Here is a 16,850-nt window from a genome sequence, read left to right as displayed (position 1 = left end):
CAGTGGAGGCTGCTTCACGGCATAATAATGGCTGGAACATGTAAAAACTTGATTATGTGTAAAGTGTTCCTAAAACACATGTTTTCACATGATTTAACATGTGAAATTTCATGTGAAATTATGTGATTTTCAATGTGAAATCATGTGGTTTTCTGTAAGGGTTGATCCTCTCTATGACTGGTGCCAAACCAGCGCCAGAACTGTCTAAACAATTCATCCCTCCCAACCAAGACAACAGTCAGTGGAACTTCTTACATGAAGTCATCGTGTTGAGCTGGGGAGTTATGTTAACCTTCTAAACAGGCCACTGAACAGTAAAACAGAACACTGGAACATCATTTTGAAATAGTACACTACCGATGTCACAAGAATTCATTCTTCTGAAGATTAGTCAGTGGAACTTGGAACTTCTTCCATGGTTGTCCAGTGTTGTCATTGTGTTGAGACACAAAGTAGAGCTCGGGAGTTCTGTTTACCTTTGCTGGGCCACTAAACAGTCCATTAGAACACTGAATAGATCAAGAGATCAAGATCAGTTTATCCGTCCAATTGTACACAAGGTCCAATGAAAATGTAACTTCCACTTTATCCCAATGCTTACGAAAGACACACATATGCATATACATACAGGTTGGAGCAGGAGGCTGCCATACTACAGTGCCCCTGGAGCAGTTTGTGTGGGAGTTTAAGTGCCTTGCTCCAGAACTGATGAGTATATCCGTCACAACAATTCATCCCTCCCAACCAAGACAACAGTCAGTGGAACTTCTATTCCATGGCTGTCCACTAGCACAGTTGTGTTGAGACACAGAGTTGTTGGGAAGTTCTGTTCAATTGGCTTCAGGGCCACTAAACAGTAAAACAGCACAGTCGATTGAACATTGAACTGAATAAACCACTAGAGTAGACCACTAGAGTAGACCACTAGAGTAGATCACTTCAATAGACCACTAGAGTAGATCACTTCAATAGACCACTAGAGTAGACCACTAGAGTAGATCACTTCAATAGACCACTAGAGTAGACCACTAGAGTAGATCACTTCAATAGACCACTAGAGTAGACCACTAGAGTAGATCACTTCAATAGACCACTAGAGTAGACCACTAGAGTAGATCACTTCAATAGACCACTAGAGTAGACCACTAGAGTAGATCACTTCAATAGACCACTAGAGTAGACCACTAGAGTAAACAACGGAACCAATGATGCGTTTAACCTTCAAACATTTATCTTTAAAGCTAGAGCACTGAATAGAACATTGAACCCTTGGGTATAGGCCTATAACTTGTAACTTTTAAGTCAGGTACTTTCTTGTTCTACACAGAACTTGAACACGGTTATCGTGTTTTGGTGTACAGATAAAATATATGAATGCATGTAGTAGCTATTTTGGTGGCCTGGTGAGTCCAATTCCTTGAAGAAGACTGTTCAATTTAGTATTTAAAGAGTTGGCTCAACATAGCTTCTTGCCATGTGTGGACCAGACTCAGTAAGAGATTTAATTTGTATAAAAGAGTTGTTAGTGAAAGACATGAAAGCGTCCACTTGCCATCCAACATTTAGCTGGTTAGGACAATGTACTAAAATGTGATGGATTGCTTCCACCAATCTGAATTAGTCAGGTAGGTGAGAGGGTCAAGCACACTCAACTCGAGCTCTAACTCAAATGTTAGTTACAGAGAAAGTACAAGGCCCTGGGAACCATCACAACCTAAGAGGCCTACCACTCAGTCCAGTCATTAAGCTTATTTTAGATGGCTGTTGAGCAAAGACAGTGAATAGCACCCTGGTGGTTTGGTAATAAGAAACCCAGACCTTAAACTATGTGGTTTGAATGCTTCTTTCGCCAGGTATAAATCTTGCCCTGGTTTTGGAGGTCAAAGCGAATACATTTTCCCCTCCCTTTACTTAGTGATATATATCTGTAATATAACCGAGCATGTTCTTCAGCCAAATCTTTGTGCCAGATGACTCGATCAACTGTCTTGATTGATGTTTTGTCTTGTATCTTTATCCCAATGGTGTTCGTTTACTTATGAACTCATGATTGTTTGTTATTTACAGTGCATGATGTACAGTACATCTAACAACAAATGTAGAGATGTTTGTAGAAAGATGAAAGGCTGGTTATACGGTTTAGATGTTTGTAGAAAGATGAAAGGCTGGTTATACGGTTTAGATGTTTGTAGAAAGATGAAAGGCTGGTTATACAGTTTAGGTGTTTGTAGAAAGATGAAAGGCTGGTTATACGGTTTAGATGTTTGTAGAAAGATGAAAGGCTGGTTACACAGTTTAGATGTTTGTAGAAAGATGAAAGGCTGGTTAAACAGTTTAGATGTTTGTAGAAAGATGAAAGGCTGGTTAAACAGTTTAGATGTTTGTAGAAAGATGAAAGGCTGGTTAAACAGTTTAGATGTTTGTAGAAAGATGAAAGGCTGGTTAAACAGTTTAGATGTTTGTAGAAAGATGAAAGGCTGGTTACACAGTTTAGATGTTTGTAGAAAGATGAAAGGCTGGTTAAACAGTTTAGATGTTTGTAGAAAGATGAAAGGCTGGTTATACCGTTTAGGTGTTTGTAGAAAGATGAAAGGCTGGTTAAACAGTTTAGATGTTTGTAGAAAGATGAAAGGCTGGTTAAACAGTTTAGATGTTTGTAGAAAGATGAAAGGCTGGTTATACGGTTTAGATGTTTGTAGAAAGATGAAAGGCTGGTTATACAGTTGAGTCAGGGGTTTTTCGGTCTGATGACCTGACGAGGCTCAGGTATAAAACATGGGGGTCATTTCATGTCAATTCAACGAAACCATGACCTCCACCTATCTCAGATCGTGAAACTTCAAATGATCAGATAATACAAAGATACAGGCGTCCTTCCTAACTCAGTTGCTGGAGAGGAAGGAAACCGCTCAGGGATTTCACCATGAGAACAATGGTGATTTTAAAACAGTTACAGAGTTTAATGGCTGTGATAGGAGAAAACTGAGGATGGATCAACAACATTGTAGTTATCCACAATACTAACCTAAATGACAGAGTGGAAATAAGGAAGCCTGTACAGAATTAAAAAAAATCTAAAACATGCATCCTGTTTGCAACCAGGCACTAAAGTAATACTGCAAAATATTTGGCAAAGCAATTCACTTTTTGTCCTGAATACAAAGTGTTATGTCTGGGGCAAATCCATTACAACGCTTTACTGAGTACCACTTTCCATATTTTCAAGCATGGTGGTGGCTGCATCATGTTATGGGTATGCTTGTAATCGTTAAGGACTTGGTAGTTTTTCTAAATAAAAAATAAACAGAATGGAGCTAAGCACAGGAAAAATCCTAGCGGAAAACCTGGTTCAATCTGCTTTCCACCAGACACTGGGAGATGAAGTCACCTTTCAGCAGAACAATAACCCTAAACACAAGGCCAAATCTACACGGGAGTTGCTTACCAAGAAGACAGTGAATGTTCCTGAGTGGCTGAGTTACAGTTTTTACTTAAATCTACTTAAAAATGCATTCCCTCCTTCAACCCATTTGTTTTTGAGGGAGGATATGACATATTATGTCCCTATAGCGCCTCTCATGGTATTTTTTCCAATGCAACATTTTTGTTGAGGCAGAGTGGTTTTAATTACTTTTCCAGACTAGTGAGTATCAAACTGTGTCTGTAAGACATCCAAGATTTTTCTGAAGAATCCCTTCTTCTCCCTAGCCGACTTTACCTTCCTTTTTTCCTTCTGTGTGTTTGGTGAAAGCAGTGGAATAATATATGAATGCTGATGGTTGTCGGATTATTAATCACAGGGACTTGTCTTCTCTCGATGAAGCAACAAAAGTTTGAGAGCATCTCCTTTGAGAGTGGACGCTTCCAGGCATTTCTTGGCAGCCGGTGGGGCTTGGTGAAGTGTGTACGGTAGTGAGCTACACCATACCTTATTTGTGACCGCCCTGAGAGTGGCGTGAGCCAGAGGCATTTATATTTGTCTTCATATTCAACAAGACAATCATGGAAAAAGAACTCTCAAAAAAGAACTGAACACCCCCCAAAAAGACTCCCTAAAAATTGAAATTGTGTAAGGGCCTATATCATATGACACAGTTTCCACACACTCCAATAAGAACAGAATGTAGGCAAGTACACTAGAACAAAGCTGTTATCAGAAGGCTTCGGGATTCAGTGTGTATGCCTGGACTTTAACTGTAAAGTTAGATGTTCAGCTTACACAACTCCCAGTGTTGAGGGAAAACTATCTCTAAACCTGCAAACACAAAAATAACATTGATTGTTTTATTTGCTTTTAGAGCTTAGTTTGTCCTCCCATTTTTAGTAAACTCATCACCACCAATGTGTCACTGTCCCAACACCCTCAGTACCCCATAATGTCAAAGTGGAATTAAAAATGAAAAGCTGAAATGTCTTGAGTCAATAAGTATTCAACACCTTTGTTATGGCAAGCTTGAATAAGTTCAGGAGTAAAAATGTGCTTAAAGGAACACTCCACCCAAAACCGTATGCATCATACAGGGATGATTTCTGTATTTTGTAAGTTAAATATCTTGAAAACTTGATTGCTGACAAGCAAAACATACTGGGACTTTGTCAACAACTTACTAATGAAACAAACACCCAGAGATTGTTTTTTGATGGAGTTTTCCTTTAACAAGTCACATAATAAGTTGCATGGACTCGCTCTGTGTGCAATAATAGTGTCTAACATGATTTTTGAATAACTCTTATCTCTGTACCCCACATACAGTTAAAGTTGGAAGTTTATACACATTTAGGTTGGAGTAATTAAAACTTGTTTTTCAACCACTCCACAAATTTCTTGTTTACAAACTATCGTTTTGTCAAGTCGGTTAGGACATCTACTTTGTGCATGACACAAGTTATTTTTCCAACAATTGTTTATTTCACTTATAATTCACTGTATCACAATTCCATTGGGTCGGAAGTTTACATACACTAAGTTGACTGTGCCTTTAAACAGCTTGGAAAATTCCAGAAAATGATGTCATGGCTTTAGAAGCTTCTGATAGGCTAATTGACATAATTTTAGTTAATTGGAGGTGCACCTGTGGATGTATTTCAAGGCCTACCTTCAAACTACTTGACATCATGGGAAAATCAAAGGAAATCAGTCGAGACCTCAGAAAAACAATTGTAGACCTCCACAAGTCTGGTTCATCCTTGGGAGCAATTTCCTAACGCCTGAAGGTACCACGTTCATCTGTACAAGCAATAGTACGCAAGTATAAACACCATGGGACCACGCAGTCGTCATACCGCTCAGGAAGGAGACACGTTCTGTCTCCTAGAGATGAACGTACTTTGGTGCAAAAAGTGCAAATCAATCCCAGAACAACAGCAAAGGTGCTGGAGGAAACAGGTACAAAAGTATCTATATCCACAGTAAAACAAGTCCTATATCGACATAACCTGAAAGGCCGCTCAGCAAGGAAGAAGTCACTGCTTGCAAAACCGCCATAAAAAAGCCAGACTACAGTTTGCAAATGCACATGGGTACAAAGATCGTACTTTTTGGAGAAATGTCCTCTGGTTTGATGAAACAAAAATAGAACTGTTTGGCCATAATGACCGTTATGTTTGGAGGAAAAAGGGGGAGGCTTGCAAGCCAAAGAACACAATCCCAACAGTGAAGCACGGGGGTGGCAGCATCATGTTGTGGGTGTGCTTTGCTGCAGGAGGGACTAGTGCAATTCACAAAATAGATGGCGTCATGAGGAATGAAAATGATGTGGATATATTGAAGCAACATCTCAAGACATCAGTCAGGAAGTTATAGCTTGGTGACAAATAGTTATTCCAAATGGACAATGACCCCAAGCATACTTCCAAAGTTGTGGCAAAATGGCTTAAGGACAACAAAGTCAAGGTATTGGAGTGGCCATCACAAAGCCCTGACCTCAATCCCATAGAACATATGTGAGCAGAACTGAAAAGGCGTGTGCAAACAAGGAGGCCTACAAAACTGACTCGGTTACACCAGCTCTGTCAGGAGGAATGGGCCAATATTCACCCAACTTATTGTGGGAAGCTTGTGGAAGGCTACTTGAAATGTTTGACACAAGTTAAACAATTGAAAGGCAATTCTACCAAACACTAATTGAGTGTATATGTACATTTCTGAACCACTGAAGATGTGATGAAAGAAATAAAAGCTGAATTAAATCATTCTCTCTACAATTATTCTGACATTTCACATTCTTCAAATTAAGTGGTGATGCTAACCTCCCTTGGACAGGGAATCTTTACGATGATTAAATGTCAGGAATTGTGAAAAACTGAGTTTAAATGTATTTGGCTGAGGTGTAAGGAGTGCGTGTGTAAGGAGTGCGCACTGGCGGCAGAGAAGTCAGGCGCAGAAGAGCAAAGACTGTGTTCCAACGGCGCAGTTTAATAATAAAAATCACCGTGAACAAAAACAATATATACAATGGGACAAAACCCATTCGCACGCCAGACATAACGTGCACATACACTTACAATAAACAATTCCAGACAAGGACATTGGGGAAACAGAGGGTTAAATACACAACATGTAATTATGGAATTGGAACCAGGTGTGTGGGAAGACAAGACAAAACAAATGGAAAATGAAAGGTGGATCGGCGATGGCTAGAAGGCCGGCAACGCCGACCGCCGAACGCCGCCTGAACAAGGAGAGGGACCGACTTCGGCGGAAGTCGTGACATTATGTAAACTTCCGACTTCAACTGCATACAATTATCTGTTAAGTCGTCAGTCGTGTAGTGAATTTCAAACACAGATTCGACCACAAAGACCAGGGAGGTTTTCCAATGCCTCGCAAAGAAGGACACCTATTGGTGATATTTTATTTTTAAACAGACATTGAATATCCCTTTGAGCATGGTAAAGGTATTAATTACACTTTAGATGGTGTATCAATACACCCAGTCAGGACAATAACCTAAAACACAAGGCCAAATCTACACGGGAGTTGCTTACCAAGATGACAGTGAATGTTCTTGAGTGGCCGAGTTACAGTTTTGACTTAAATCTACTTAAAATCTATGGCAAAACCTGAAAATTGTTGTCTAGCAATGATCAACAACGAATATGTCAGAGTTTGAAGAATTTTGAAAAAGATAATGGTCAAATGTTGAACAATCCAGGTATGGAAAGCTCCTAGAGACTTACACATACAGACTCACAGCTGTAATCACAGCTGTAGGTGCTTTTACAAAGTATTGACCTAGGGGTGTTTGCAACATTTAAAAAAACATGTTTTCATTTGTCCTTATGGGGTATTGTATGTTGATGGGTGATATTTTTTTTTGTTTAATACATTTTGAATTCAGGCTGTAACACAACAAAATTAGGAATAATACTTGCTGAAGGCACTGTACATATACACTGAGTGTACAAAACACTACATGACACAGACTGACCAGGTGAATCCAGGTGAAAGCTATGATCCCTTATTGATGTCACCTGTTAAATCCACTTCAATCATTGTAAATTAAAGGGAGAAAGCAGATTAAAGAAGGATTTTTAAGCCTTGACACAATTGAGACATGGATTGTGTATGTGTGCCATTCAAAGGGTGAATGGGCAAGACAAAGTATTGAGGTGCCATTGAACGGGGTATGGTAGTAGGTGCCAGGTGCACCAGTTTGAGTGTGTCAAGAACTGCAACGCTGCTGTGTTTTTCACGCTCAACAATTTCCCATGTGTATCAAGAATGGTCCACCACCCAATGGACATCCAGCCAACTTGGCACAGCTGTGGAAAGCATTGGAGTCAACATGGGCCAGCATCCCTGTGGAACGCTTTCGACACCTTGTAGATTCCATGCCCCGATGAATTGAGGCTGTTCTGAGGATTAAAGGAGCTGTAACTCAATATTAGGAAGGTGTTCCTAATGTTTTGTGCACTGAGTGTAAGTAGTTAGTTATCACTATAGGCTAGTAGACCCTACTGAGTCATAGTGTTGTCACACATTAGGATCATCATCATAACCATGCATGACCTCATCACTCTACGCGGACCTTATTCACTAAATTCGCCGCACTAAAATAAATTTAGGAGTACAATGAAAACTATTTGACATTTTAAAGCTAGAATCCTTTATTTTTCTAGGCACTCTGGTGGTCCTACAAACATTCCAGGTCGCACAAGAAAATATTTAGGTGCATATGCTAGTAAAATGGTCACACTTTAGAGCCCTGGACCATCCGCCGATTTTAAAATGAATCACCCTACGGCATGTTGTCCGTCTTTTTTGATTTAATTCTTCATTTAACCAATCCCATTGATGTCAGAAGACCTCTGTCCCAAGGGAGACCTGGTCATTATTGCCATAGATTATGAGACTGTAGGCCCTGATGTTAGGCTTCAGAGGTGTGTTCCGTTACCCCCTACCTTTCTTACTCTACAGCTGTTGTGGAGATCTATAGGAGGCCTCAGGCTGGAATGAGGCAAGGCTTGCAGGGCCAGATGACCTCTGTGGTGAGGTAGCAGGACTGGACCCCTCATTGAGGATTCCTTCCTGTTCCAACTGCCTGATGTGATGCCCTGGCCTTACAAACCCCATCAGAGTGCATCAATAAGAATGTACATTCTAGTAATTATATTTCTATGGTTGTATCTGTAGCTCTGTATCTCTACCATGCTATGGGCCCTTCTAGGGAGCACTATCCCCATGCCTTTTTCGGGGAAGCCTAATAAAAAGCAGCTGCAGGAATCTGATGAGTCGTCGTCTGGTAACAAACATCCCCACATCTGGTTTTATCTGTGTTCATGGCTTATGGTCCCCCGTCCTCATCCCTCCTTTCCCTCCTCCTCTTCCTCCTCCTCTTCTTCCTCCTCTCCAACTATCTTTCCCTCACTGTTCTTTCTTATTTTTTACACACTGTGAAAAGTCTCTTTACTTTGCTTTGTCAGTTTGTTCGTGGAGAAGAGATTGGAGTAGAAACTTCCAAATTGTACAAAATAATCAAATACCTACAGACTTTATTATGTTGGTCCTCTTCTGCAGTATCCAGACTTTCTTTGAAGGTTTATAAGTTACAGATTGACTACCTTATACTTTACGTTTTGACATCAGCAGCCAAAATATTTTGATGTACCCCCTTTCTGCTCTCTGCAGGCCTATGTGTATGACATCCGCAACAGCAGCTACCTCCACAAGCTCGAGAGACACTCCGACACCATCCTCAACGTGACCTTTAACCCTGCTACACCCGAGGTGAGGACTGGCCGATCGCCTCTTAAAATTACACCCTCTCTCCTCCGCATTCTATTGTCTTCTTCTTTGGTCTGTCTTTCACATATACAGTGCCTTTGGAAAGTGTTCAGACCCCTTTACTTTTTCCACATTTTGTCACATCTTATTCTAAAATGGATTAAATAAAATGCATTCCTCAGCAATCAACACACAATAACCCATAATGACAAAGCAGAAACAGGTTTTTAGACATTTTTGCGAATGTATTAAAAATAAAAAACAGATACCTTATTTACATAAGTATTCACACCCTTTGCTATGAGTCTCGAAATTGAGCTCAGGTGCATCCTGTTTCCAATGATCATCCTTGAGATTTTTCTACAACTTGATTGGAGTCCACCTGTGGTAAATTCAATTGATTGGACATGATTTGGAAAGGCACACAGCTGTCTATATAAGGTCCCACAGTTGACAGTGAATGTCAGAACAAAAACCAAGCCATGAGGTCAAAATAAATTGTCCGTAGAGCTTCAAGACAGGATTGTGTCATGGCACAGATCTGGGGAGGGGTACAAAAAAATGTCTGCAGCATTGAAGGTCCCCAAGAACATAGTGGCATCCATCATTCTTAAATAAAATACGTTTGGAACCACCAAGACTCTTCCTAGGGCTAGCCATCTTGCCAAACTGAGCAATCGGGGGAGAAGGGCCTTGGTTAGGGAGGTGACCAATAACCCGTTGGTCACTGACAGAGCTCTGTGGAGCCTGCCAGAAGGACAACCATCACTGCAGCTCTCCACCACTCAGGCCTTTATAGTAGGGTGGCCAGACAGAAGCCACTCCTCAGTAAAAGGCACATGGCAGCCCGCTTGGAGTTTGCCAAAAGGCACCTAAAGAATCTCAGATCATAAGAAACAAGATTCTCTGGTCTGATGAAACCAAGATTGAACTATTTTGCCTGAATGCCAAGTGTCACGTCTGGAGGAAACCTGGCACCATCCCTACGGTGAAGCATGGTGGTGGCAGCATCGTGCTGTGGGGTTTTTCAGCTTGAGAGCATCTGCAGAGAAGAAAGGGAGAAGCACGTCAAATACAGGTGTGCCAAGCTTATAGCGTCATACCCCAGAAGACTCGATGCTGTAATTGCTGCCAAAGATGCTTCAACAAAGTACTGAGTAAAGGGTCTGAATACTTATGTAAATGTGATATTTCATGTTTTTTATTTTTAATAAATTAGCAGACATTTCTCAACCTGATTTTGCTTTGTCATTATGATGTATTGTGTGTAGATTGATGAGGGGAAAAACCATTTGATACATTTTAGAATGAGGCTGTAACGTAACAAATTGTGGAACAATCAAATGGGTCTGAATACTTTCTGAAGGCACTGTATACTCTGTATATAACAAATTATGTGGACACCCCTTCAAATTAGTGGATTCGAGTATTTCAGCCACCCCCGTTGCTGACAGGTGTATAAAATCGCAATGCCAAGCGTCGGCTGGAGTGGTGTAAAGCTCGCCACTATTGGACTTTGGAGCAGTGGAAACGTGTTCTCTGGAGTGATGAATCACGCTTCACCATCTGGCAGTCCGATGGACGAATCTGGGTTTGGCAGATGCCAGGAGAACGTTACCTGCCCCAATGCATAGTGCCAACTGTAAAGTTTGGTGGAGGAGGAATAATGGTCTGGTGCTGTTTTTCATAGTTCAGGCTAGGCCCCTTAGTTCCAATAAAGGGAAATCTTACTGCTACAGCATACATTGACATTCTAGACAATTCTGTGCTTCCAACTTTGTGGCAACAGTTTGGAGAAGGCCCTTTCCTGTTTCAGCATGACAATGCCCCCTTGCACAAAGCGAGGTCCATAGCGAAATGGTATGTCGAGATTGGTGTGGAAGAACTTGACTCGCCTGAATTGGCATGAATTGGAACACCGACTGCGAGCCTGGCCTAATCGCCCAACATCAGTGCCCGACCTAACTAATACTCTTGTGGCTGAATGGAAGCAAGTCCCCGCAGCAATGTTCCAACATCTAGTAGAAAGCCTTGCCAGAAGAGTGGAGGCTGTTATAGTTCAAAGGGGGGACTAACTCCATATTCAATTCCTTGAATTTGGAATGATATGTTTGTCAAGCAGGTGTCCACATACTGTTGTCGTATACTAGTCATGTACTATACTTCCTCCAACTCACCTCGCTCCCTCTCTTGTTAACTTATTGTGAAAGAAATATCCGTACAGACTCAAGTCAGTCTGAGCATGGTGGTAATTCATTAACCAGACATAGAATAAGGCTTCTGGTTTATTTTGTTGTCCTGCTCCCCTTGGACTTCCTCTCCTATTAATCGGATATTGGACACAGCTTCAGAGGGAGGCCCAGCATACAAAAACACACTGTGATTTCTGCTGCTGTGTTGGATTCCATGGAGAACCCCTGGGATTACAGACCTGGGTTCAAATGATGGTATGTGTTTGTTTTTTCAAATACTTTGAGTGTTTGTTTGAGTCTGCCCTGGGTGCCATATGGGTGGGGTTAGCAATTTTGGGACTACAGTAATCCCTCGTTTATCGCGGGGGTTACGTTCCGAAAATGACCCGCGATAAGTGAAATCCGCGAAATAGAAAACTTTTTTTTTTTTTACAATTAGCAACTATTACATGTATACAAATACAGTGACTCACGTGTAGGCCGTTTCACTGCTCTTCAGACTGGGCCGCTGCATCCTGACTGCGCTCTGCAGTGTTCTCTTCTTCTGAAGCCCGCGGTGCAGGTGTGTTTGTTCGGGAGAAGAACATAGTGATAGGCAGCTGTTGTCGCTCTTTTTTCTTCTTTGCAAAAAGATCCTTGTACACCGACATGCCACCATCGATTACGTTGGAGAACTGTAATGAACGGCTCATCAAAGGGTCCCATTCCTCAGCTACTCGCTTAAGTTCAGTGGCCATTCGCACCATGGTTGCTAAGCGACCAAGCGTTAGTCCTTCCTCCTCATCTCTCGTGTCCTCTTCTCCCTCTTCTCTTTCATCGTCGCTTTGTGGCTTTGTCATTTCTGCCAGCTCTGCATCGGTCAGCGGCTGTGCGTCTCCATCAATCAGGGCGTTTATGTCATCCGGACTCATGTCATTAAAGCCGTCTCCTCCAATCTGTTTAGCCAGATTCACAGCTGTTTCTACGGCAGAGTGGTGGACCTCGTCAAGCGAGCCTCCGGTTGCGTTTTGCACTGCCTCTGGCCATAGTTTTTTCCAGCAGGCCTTCAGAGTTTCCGTTTTCATTTCCTGAATGGCCCTCTGAATGTTTTGGAGACACGATGCGATGGTGTATCCACGCCAGTAGTCCTTCAGTGAGAAATCTTGATCCGAGTCCATAGCGTCAACAAGATGTTGCAGGGTGTTGCGCGTATAGAGAGCCTTGAAAGCACGGATGACTCCTTGGTCCATGGGCTGAATCAGGGATGTAGTGTTTGGCGGCAGAAATTCGATTTGCACACCATCATATGCCAAATCATTACCGTGACCTCCGGCGTTGTCAAGGAGCAGAAGCACTTTAAAGTTCAGTCCCTTTCCTCTCAAATAACACTTGACCTCCGGGATGAAACAGTTTTTGAACCAATCCAGATTGAGCGCTTTTGTCATCCAAGCCTTTGCATTGTACATCCAGTAAACAGGCAAATCATCCTTATTTTTGTTTTTCAGCGCCCTGGGATTTTTAGACCTGTAAATCAGCCCCGGTTTAATCATGAAACCTGCGGCATTTCCGCACATAGCCAGGGTCAAACGGTCTTTGTGAACTTTAAATCCTGGGGCTTTGGCTTCTTCCTGCATGATGAAGGTGCGGGAGGGCATTCGTTTCCAAAATAAGGCAGTCTCATCCATGTTAAAAACTTGTTCGGGCTTATATCCCCCCTCCTCAATGATCGCCTTGAATTTATTGTTCACGAAGGCTTCTGCCTCAGCGGTATCCGCAGACGCCATCTCACCGTGCAGACAAACATTTTTAAGTCCAAAGCGTTTCTTAAACTTTTCAAACCAGCCCTTGCTTGCATTAAATGCGCTTGGCACTTTGTCAGCAGCACTTGCTGGGGGCCTGGCATCCTCTCCCACTGTGTCAGCAGCACTTGCTGAGGGCCCGGCATCCTCTCCCTCTTCCCCGTCACTGACAGCAAAGTTTTCATACAGCATTCTCGCTTTTGTGCAGATAACGTTTGTATCCAGGGTTATGTTTTTTTTCCTGCAGTCATTAATCCACAGAGCTAATGCCGTCTCCATCCGTACCATGGTCTTGTTGCGGACAGTTACAACCCTTTTTGCATTCGTATTAAAATTGACTGCTGCTGTCGTCCTTATGTTTTTTTCCTCCTTCTTTATGTAACGAACGGAAGATTCATTGATTCCGTAATGGCGAGCAACGGCTGCATAGCTTTTACCTTCCCTTAGCATGTCCAGAAGTTTAACTTTATCTGAGATAGGTAGCATCTTCCGCCGTTTGGGCCCATCCGCAGGTGCTTTTGTCGGTCCAGGCCGTTTCGTCGACATTATGGGTTTAGGAGATGTTCGAAATTACAAGATAATTTGGCCAACTTAATGTAAATTTGCCAAGCTGTTTTATGTACGTACACATAACTGCACGAGACGACAAAATGATAGCACAATTCGTAGCATGTTTTGATACAAGAAGCGGGAGTGAGTTTTTAGCGAATCAGAATGCAGAGCACAATGCACCAAAAAAAAAAAAAAAATGCATTATGAAAATCCGCGAAATAGCGAATCCGCGATAAGTGAACCGCGAAGTGGCGAGGGATCACTGTATACCATTGGTAATATTGTGCCAGGCAAGCTCAATCAAATTAATTGAAAGGATTTCGAAAAATATTTGAACCCATGTCTGGTAATGTCTGCTGTGTGGATTCCATGGAAAGGAAAACCCCCAGGATTATTAGATTAGTTGAATCCCACTTTGTACTAAAGGTCTGCCAGGTTCATTAAATAGTACCCGCAAAACACGAGTCTCAACGTCAACAGTGAAGAGGCGACTCCGGGATACTGGCTTTCTAGGCAGAGTTCCTCTGTCCAGTGTCTGTGTTCTTTTACCCATCTTAAACTTTTATTTTTATTGGCCAGTCTGAGATATGGATTTTTCTTTGCAACTCTGCCTAGAAGTCCAGCATCCCAGAGTCGCCACTTCACTGTTGACGTTGAGACTGGCGTTTTGTGGGTACTATTTAAGGAAGCTGCCAATTGAGGACTTGTGAGGCATCTGTTTCTCAAACTAGACACTCTAATGTACTTGTCCACTTGCTCAGTTGTGCACCGAGGCCTCTCACTCCTCTTTCTATTTTGGTTAGAGCCAGTTTGCGCTGTTCTGTGAAGGGAGTAGTACACAGCGTTGTACGAGATCTTCAGTTTCTTGGCAATTTCTCTCATGGAATAGCCTTCATTTCTCAGAACAAGAATAAACTGAGAAGTTTCAGAAGAAAGTTATTTGTTTCTGGCAATTTTGAGCCTGTAATCGAACCCACTAATGATGCTCCAGATACTCAACTAGCCTAAAGAAGGCCAGTTTTATTGCTTATTTAATCAGAACAACAATTTTCAGCTGTGCTAACATAATTGCAAAAGGGTTTTCTAATGATCATTTAGCCTTTTAAAATGATAAACTTGGATTAGCAAACACAACGTGCCACAGGAGTGATGGTTGCTGATAGTGGCCCTCTGTACGCCTATGTAGATATTCCATTCATAATCAACAATTTCCAGCTACAGTAGTCGTTTACAATATTAACAATGTCTACACTGTATTTCTGATCAATTTGATCAAGTCTACTGTATTTAAATGCCACTTTAAACGTGTTCATGATTCTGCAACAAAAAAGTCCGTAACATAAAGTAAACGCGCTGAACGAACAGCAGTCAAATTGCAGATGAAAGTGCATATCGATATTCAGTGCCCTTAGTCACCCTCCATGAACTCCCAGTCTCATCTCATTGTGGATGAATATATCTTTTTCAACATACTGAACTCAATGTGTCAGATTTAAAGTTGCAGTATGGTTTATAGTTCTTTAGCTCTCCTCCTGAATCTGGAGTCATCAAGACAGGATGACAGAGGCACTCAATCCGTTTTACAACTCTCACCTCGCATGGTGATGGAAAGGAACACTTTGGCCTAACATCCAGTCAAGTTAAGTGGGGTTAACAGGGGCCTCTAGGGCACTGCTTCTTTCCTCAATATAGCAGTGACGTTAATCAACACACAACTAAATAATTAAACTGGCTACCAGTATTTCTAAAAGTAGCCTAGTTCTGTCGTTCTGTCTCTGTTTAGGGTCTAACACAACTCAGTGTACTGTAACTCAAACTTTCATCACGTCAAACACCATGAAGATGAAGGATGTTTTTTGATACCAGCACTAGGATTGAACTGAACCATGAAACCCTGAAATCCGAGGTAGAAATTATAAATATCTCTGATGGACTAAACAGAGACAGGAGTGAAAGTAGAGCTGGAAGGAAGCAGAGTAGTTGGAGAGCATGTTGATTTACAGGTAAGAATGGCTTGTGCTATGGCGCTGAGTGTTCTCTGGACACACTGCTTAGTGGGGTATTAAACATCCCCAGTGGGGTATTTAGCATGCAGGCACACACGTATGAAAACACACACTTGGAAGATGGAGCTGCATTGGATAGCAGCAGCCTTACGGGCTCCTGACCAATTCTGCTATTTTGTCAATTTTTTTACTCTGATCTTGTTTTTTGGGCAAATAATGTTTCTGCCATCATTTCCTATAACCAAAAACAGCTTCTGGACATCAGAACAGCGATCCCTAACCTTGGTTTGGATGAAAAAAATGTATTCAACGAGTAAGCAGGCCTTTCATTTATTTATTTGTACCTTTATTTTAACAAATGTGCCCTGTATATACAACATAAATATACACTTTATACCCAAACATACAGAGTTTAGAGTTGTGTTATTTGTCACATACTCCGAATACAGACCTTACCGTGAAATACTTACTTACAAGCCCTTAACCAACAATGCAGTTCAAGATGAGTTAAGAAAAAATTTACCAAATAATCAAAATGTAAAATGATAAAAAGTAACACAATAAAATAACAATTATGAGGCTATATACAGGGGGTACCGAGTCAGTGTGCGGGGATACAGGTTAGTTGAGGTAATTTGTACATGTGGGTAGGGGTGAAGTTACTATGCATAGATAAAAAACAGTGAGTAGCAGCAGTGTACAAAACCAATGGAGGGGTGGGGGGCAGTCCAATGTAAATAGTCCGGTTAATTGTTCAGCAGTCTTATGGATTGAGGGTAGAAGCTGTCTAACGAGTCACAAACCCCCATCAAAAAAGCTGACTAGCATAGCCTAGCCTAAAGCCACAGGGATATCATATAATAAAATGTTCATGAAATCACAAGTCCAAGACACCAAATGAAAGATACACATCTTGTGAATCCAGCCATCATTTCTGATTTTTAAAATGTTTTACAGGGAAGACACAATATGTATTTCTATTAGCTAACCACGATAGCTAATAGAAATATAAAAAAAAAAATCCAATTTTTTTTTATTCGACCAAATAAAGATATAAATAGTCACTAACCAAGAAACAACTTCATCAGATGACAGT

At 41.5% G+C, this 16,850-nt stretch overlaps 1 protein-coding gene across 1 annotated transcript in view; it reads left to right on the top strand.

Moving 5' to 3' along the window:
• Positions 1-16,850, top strand: part of wdr27 (WD repeat domain 27) — a 150,017-nt gene that overhangs the window by 89,336 nt on the left and 43,831 nt on the right. Inside the window, exon 21 of the mRNA XM_038974620.1 lies at positions 9,131-9,229. Coding sequence (XP_038830548.1) covers positions 9,131-9,229 — 99 coding nt within the window. The remainder of the gene's footprint in view (positions 1-9,130; positions 9,230-16,850) is intronic.

The sequence above is a fragment of the Salvelinus namaycush genome, chromosome 35 (assembly GCF_016432855.1).
Source record: "Salvelinus namaycush isolate Seneca chromosome 35, SaNama_1.0, whole genome shotgun sequence".
NCBI lineage: Eukaryota > Metazoa > Chordata > Actinopteri > Salmoniformes > Salmonidae > Salvelinus > Salvelinus namaycush.
The sequence above is the reverse complement of the archived record's forward strand: the minus strand, read 5'-3'. Positions and strand labels throughout refer to the sequence as shown.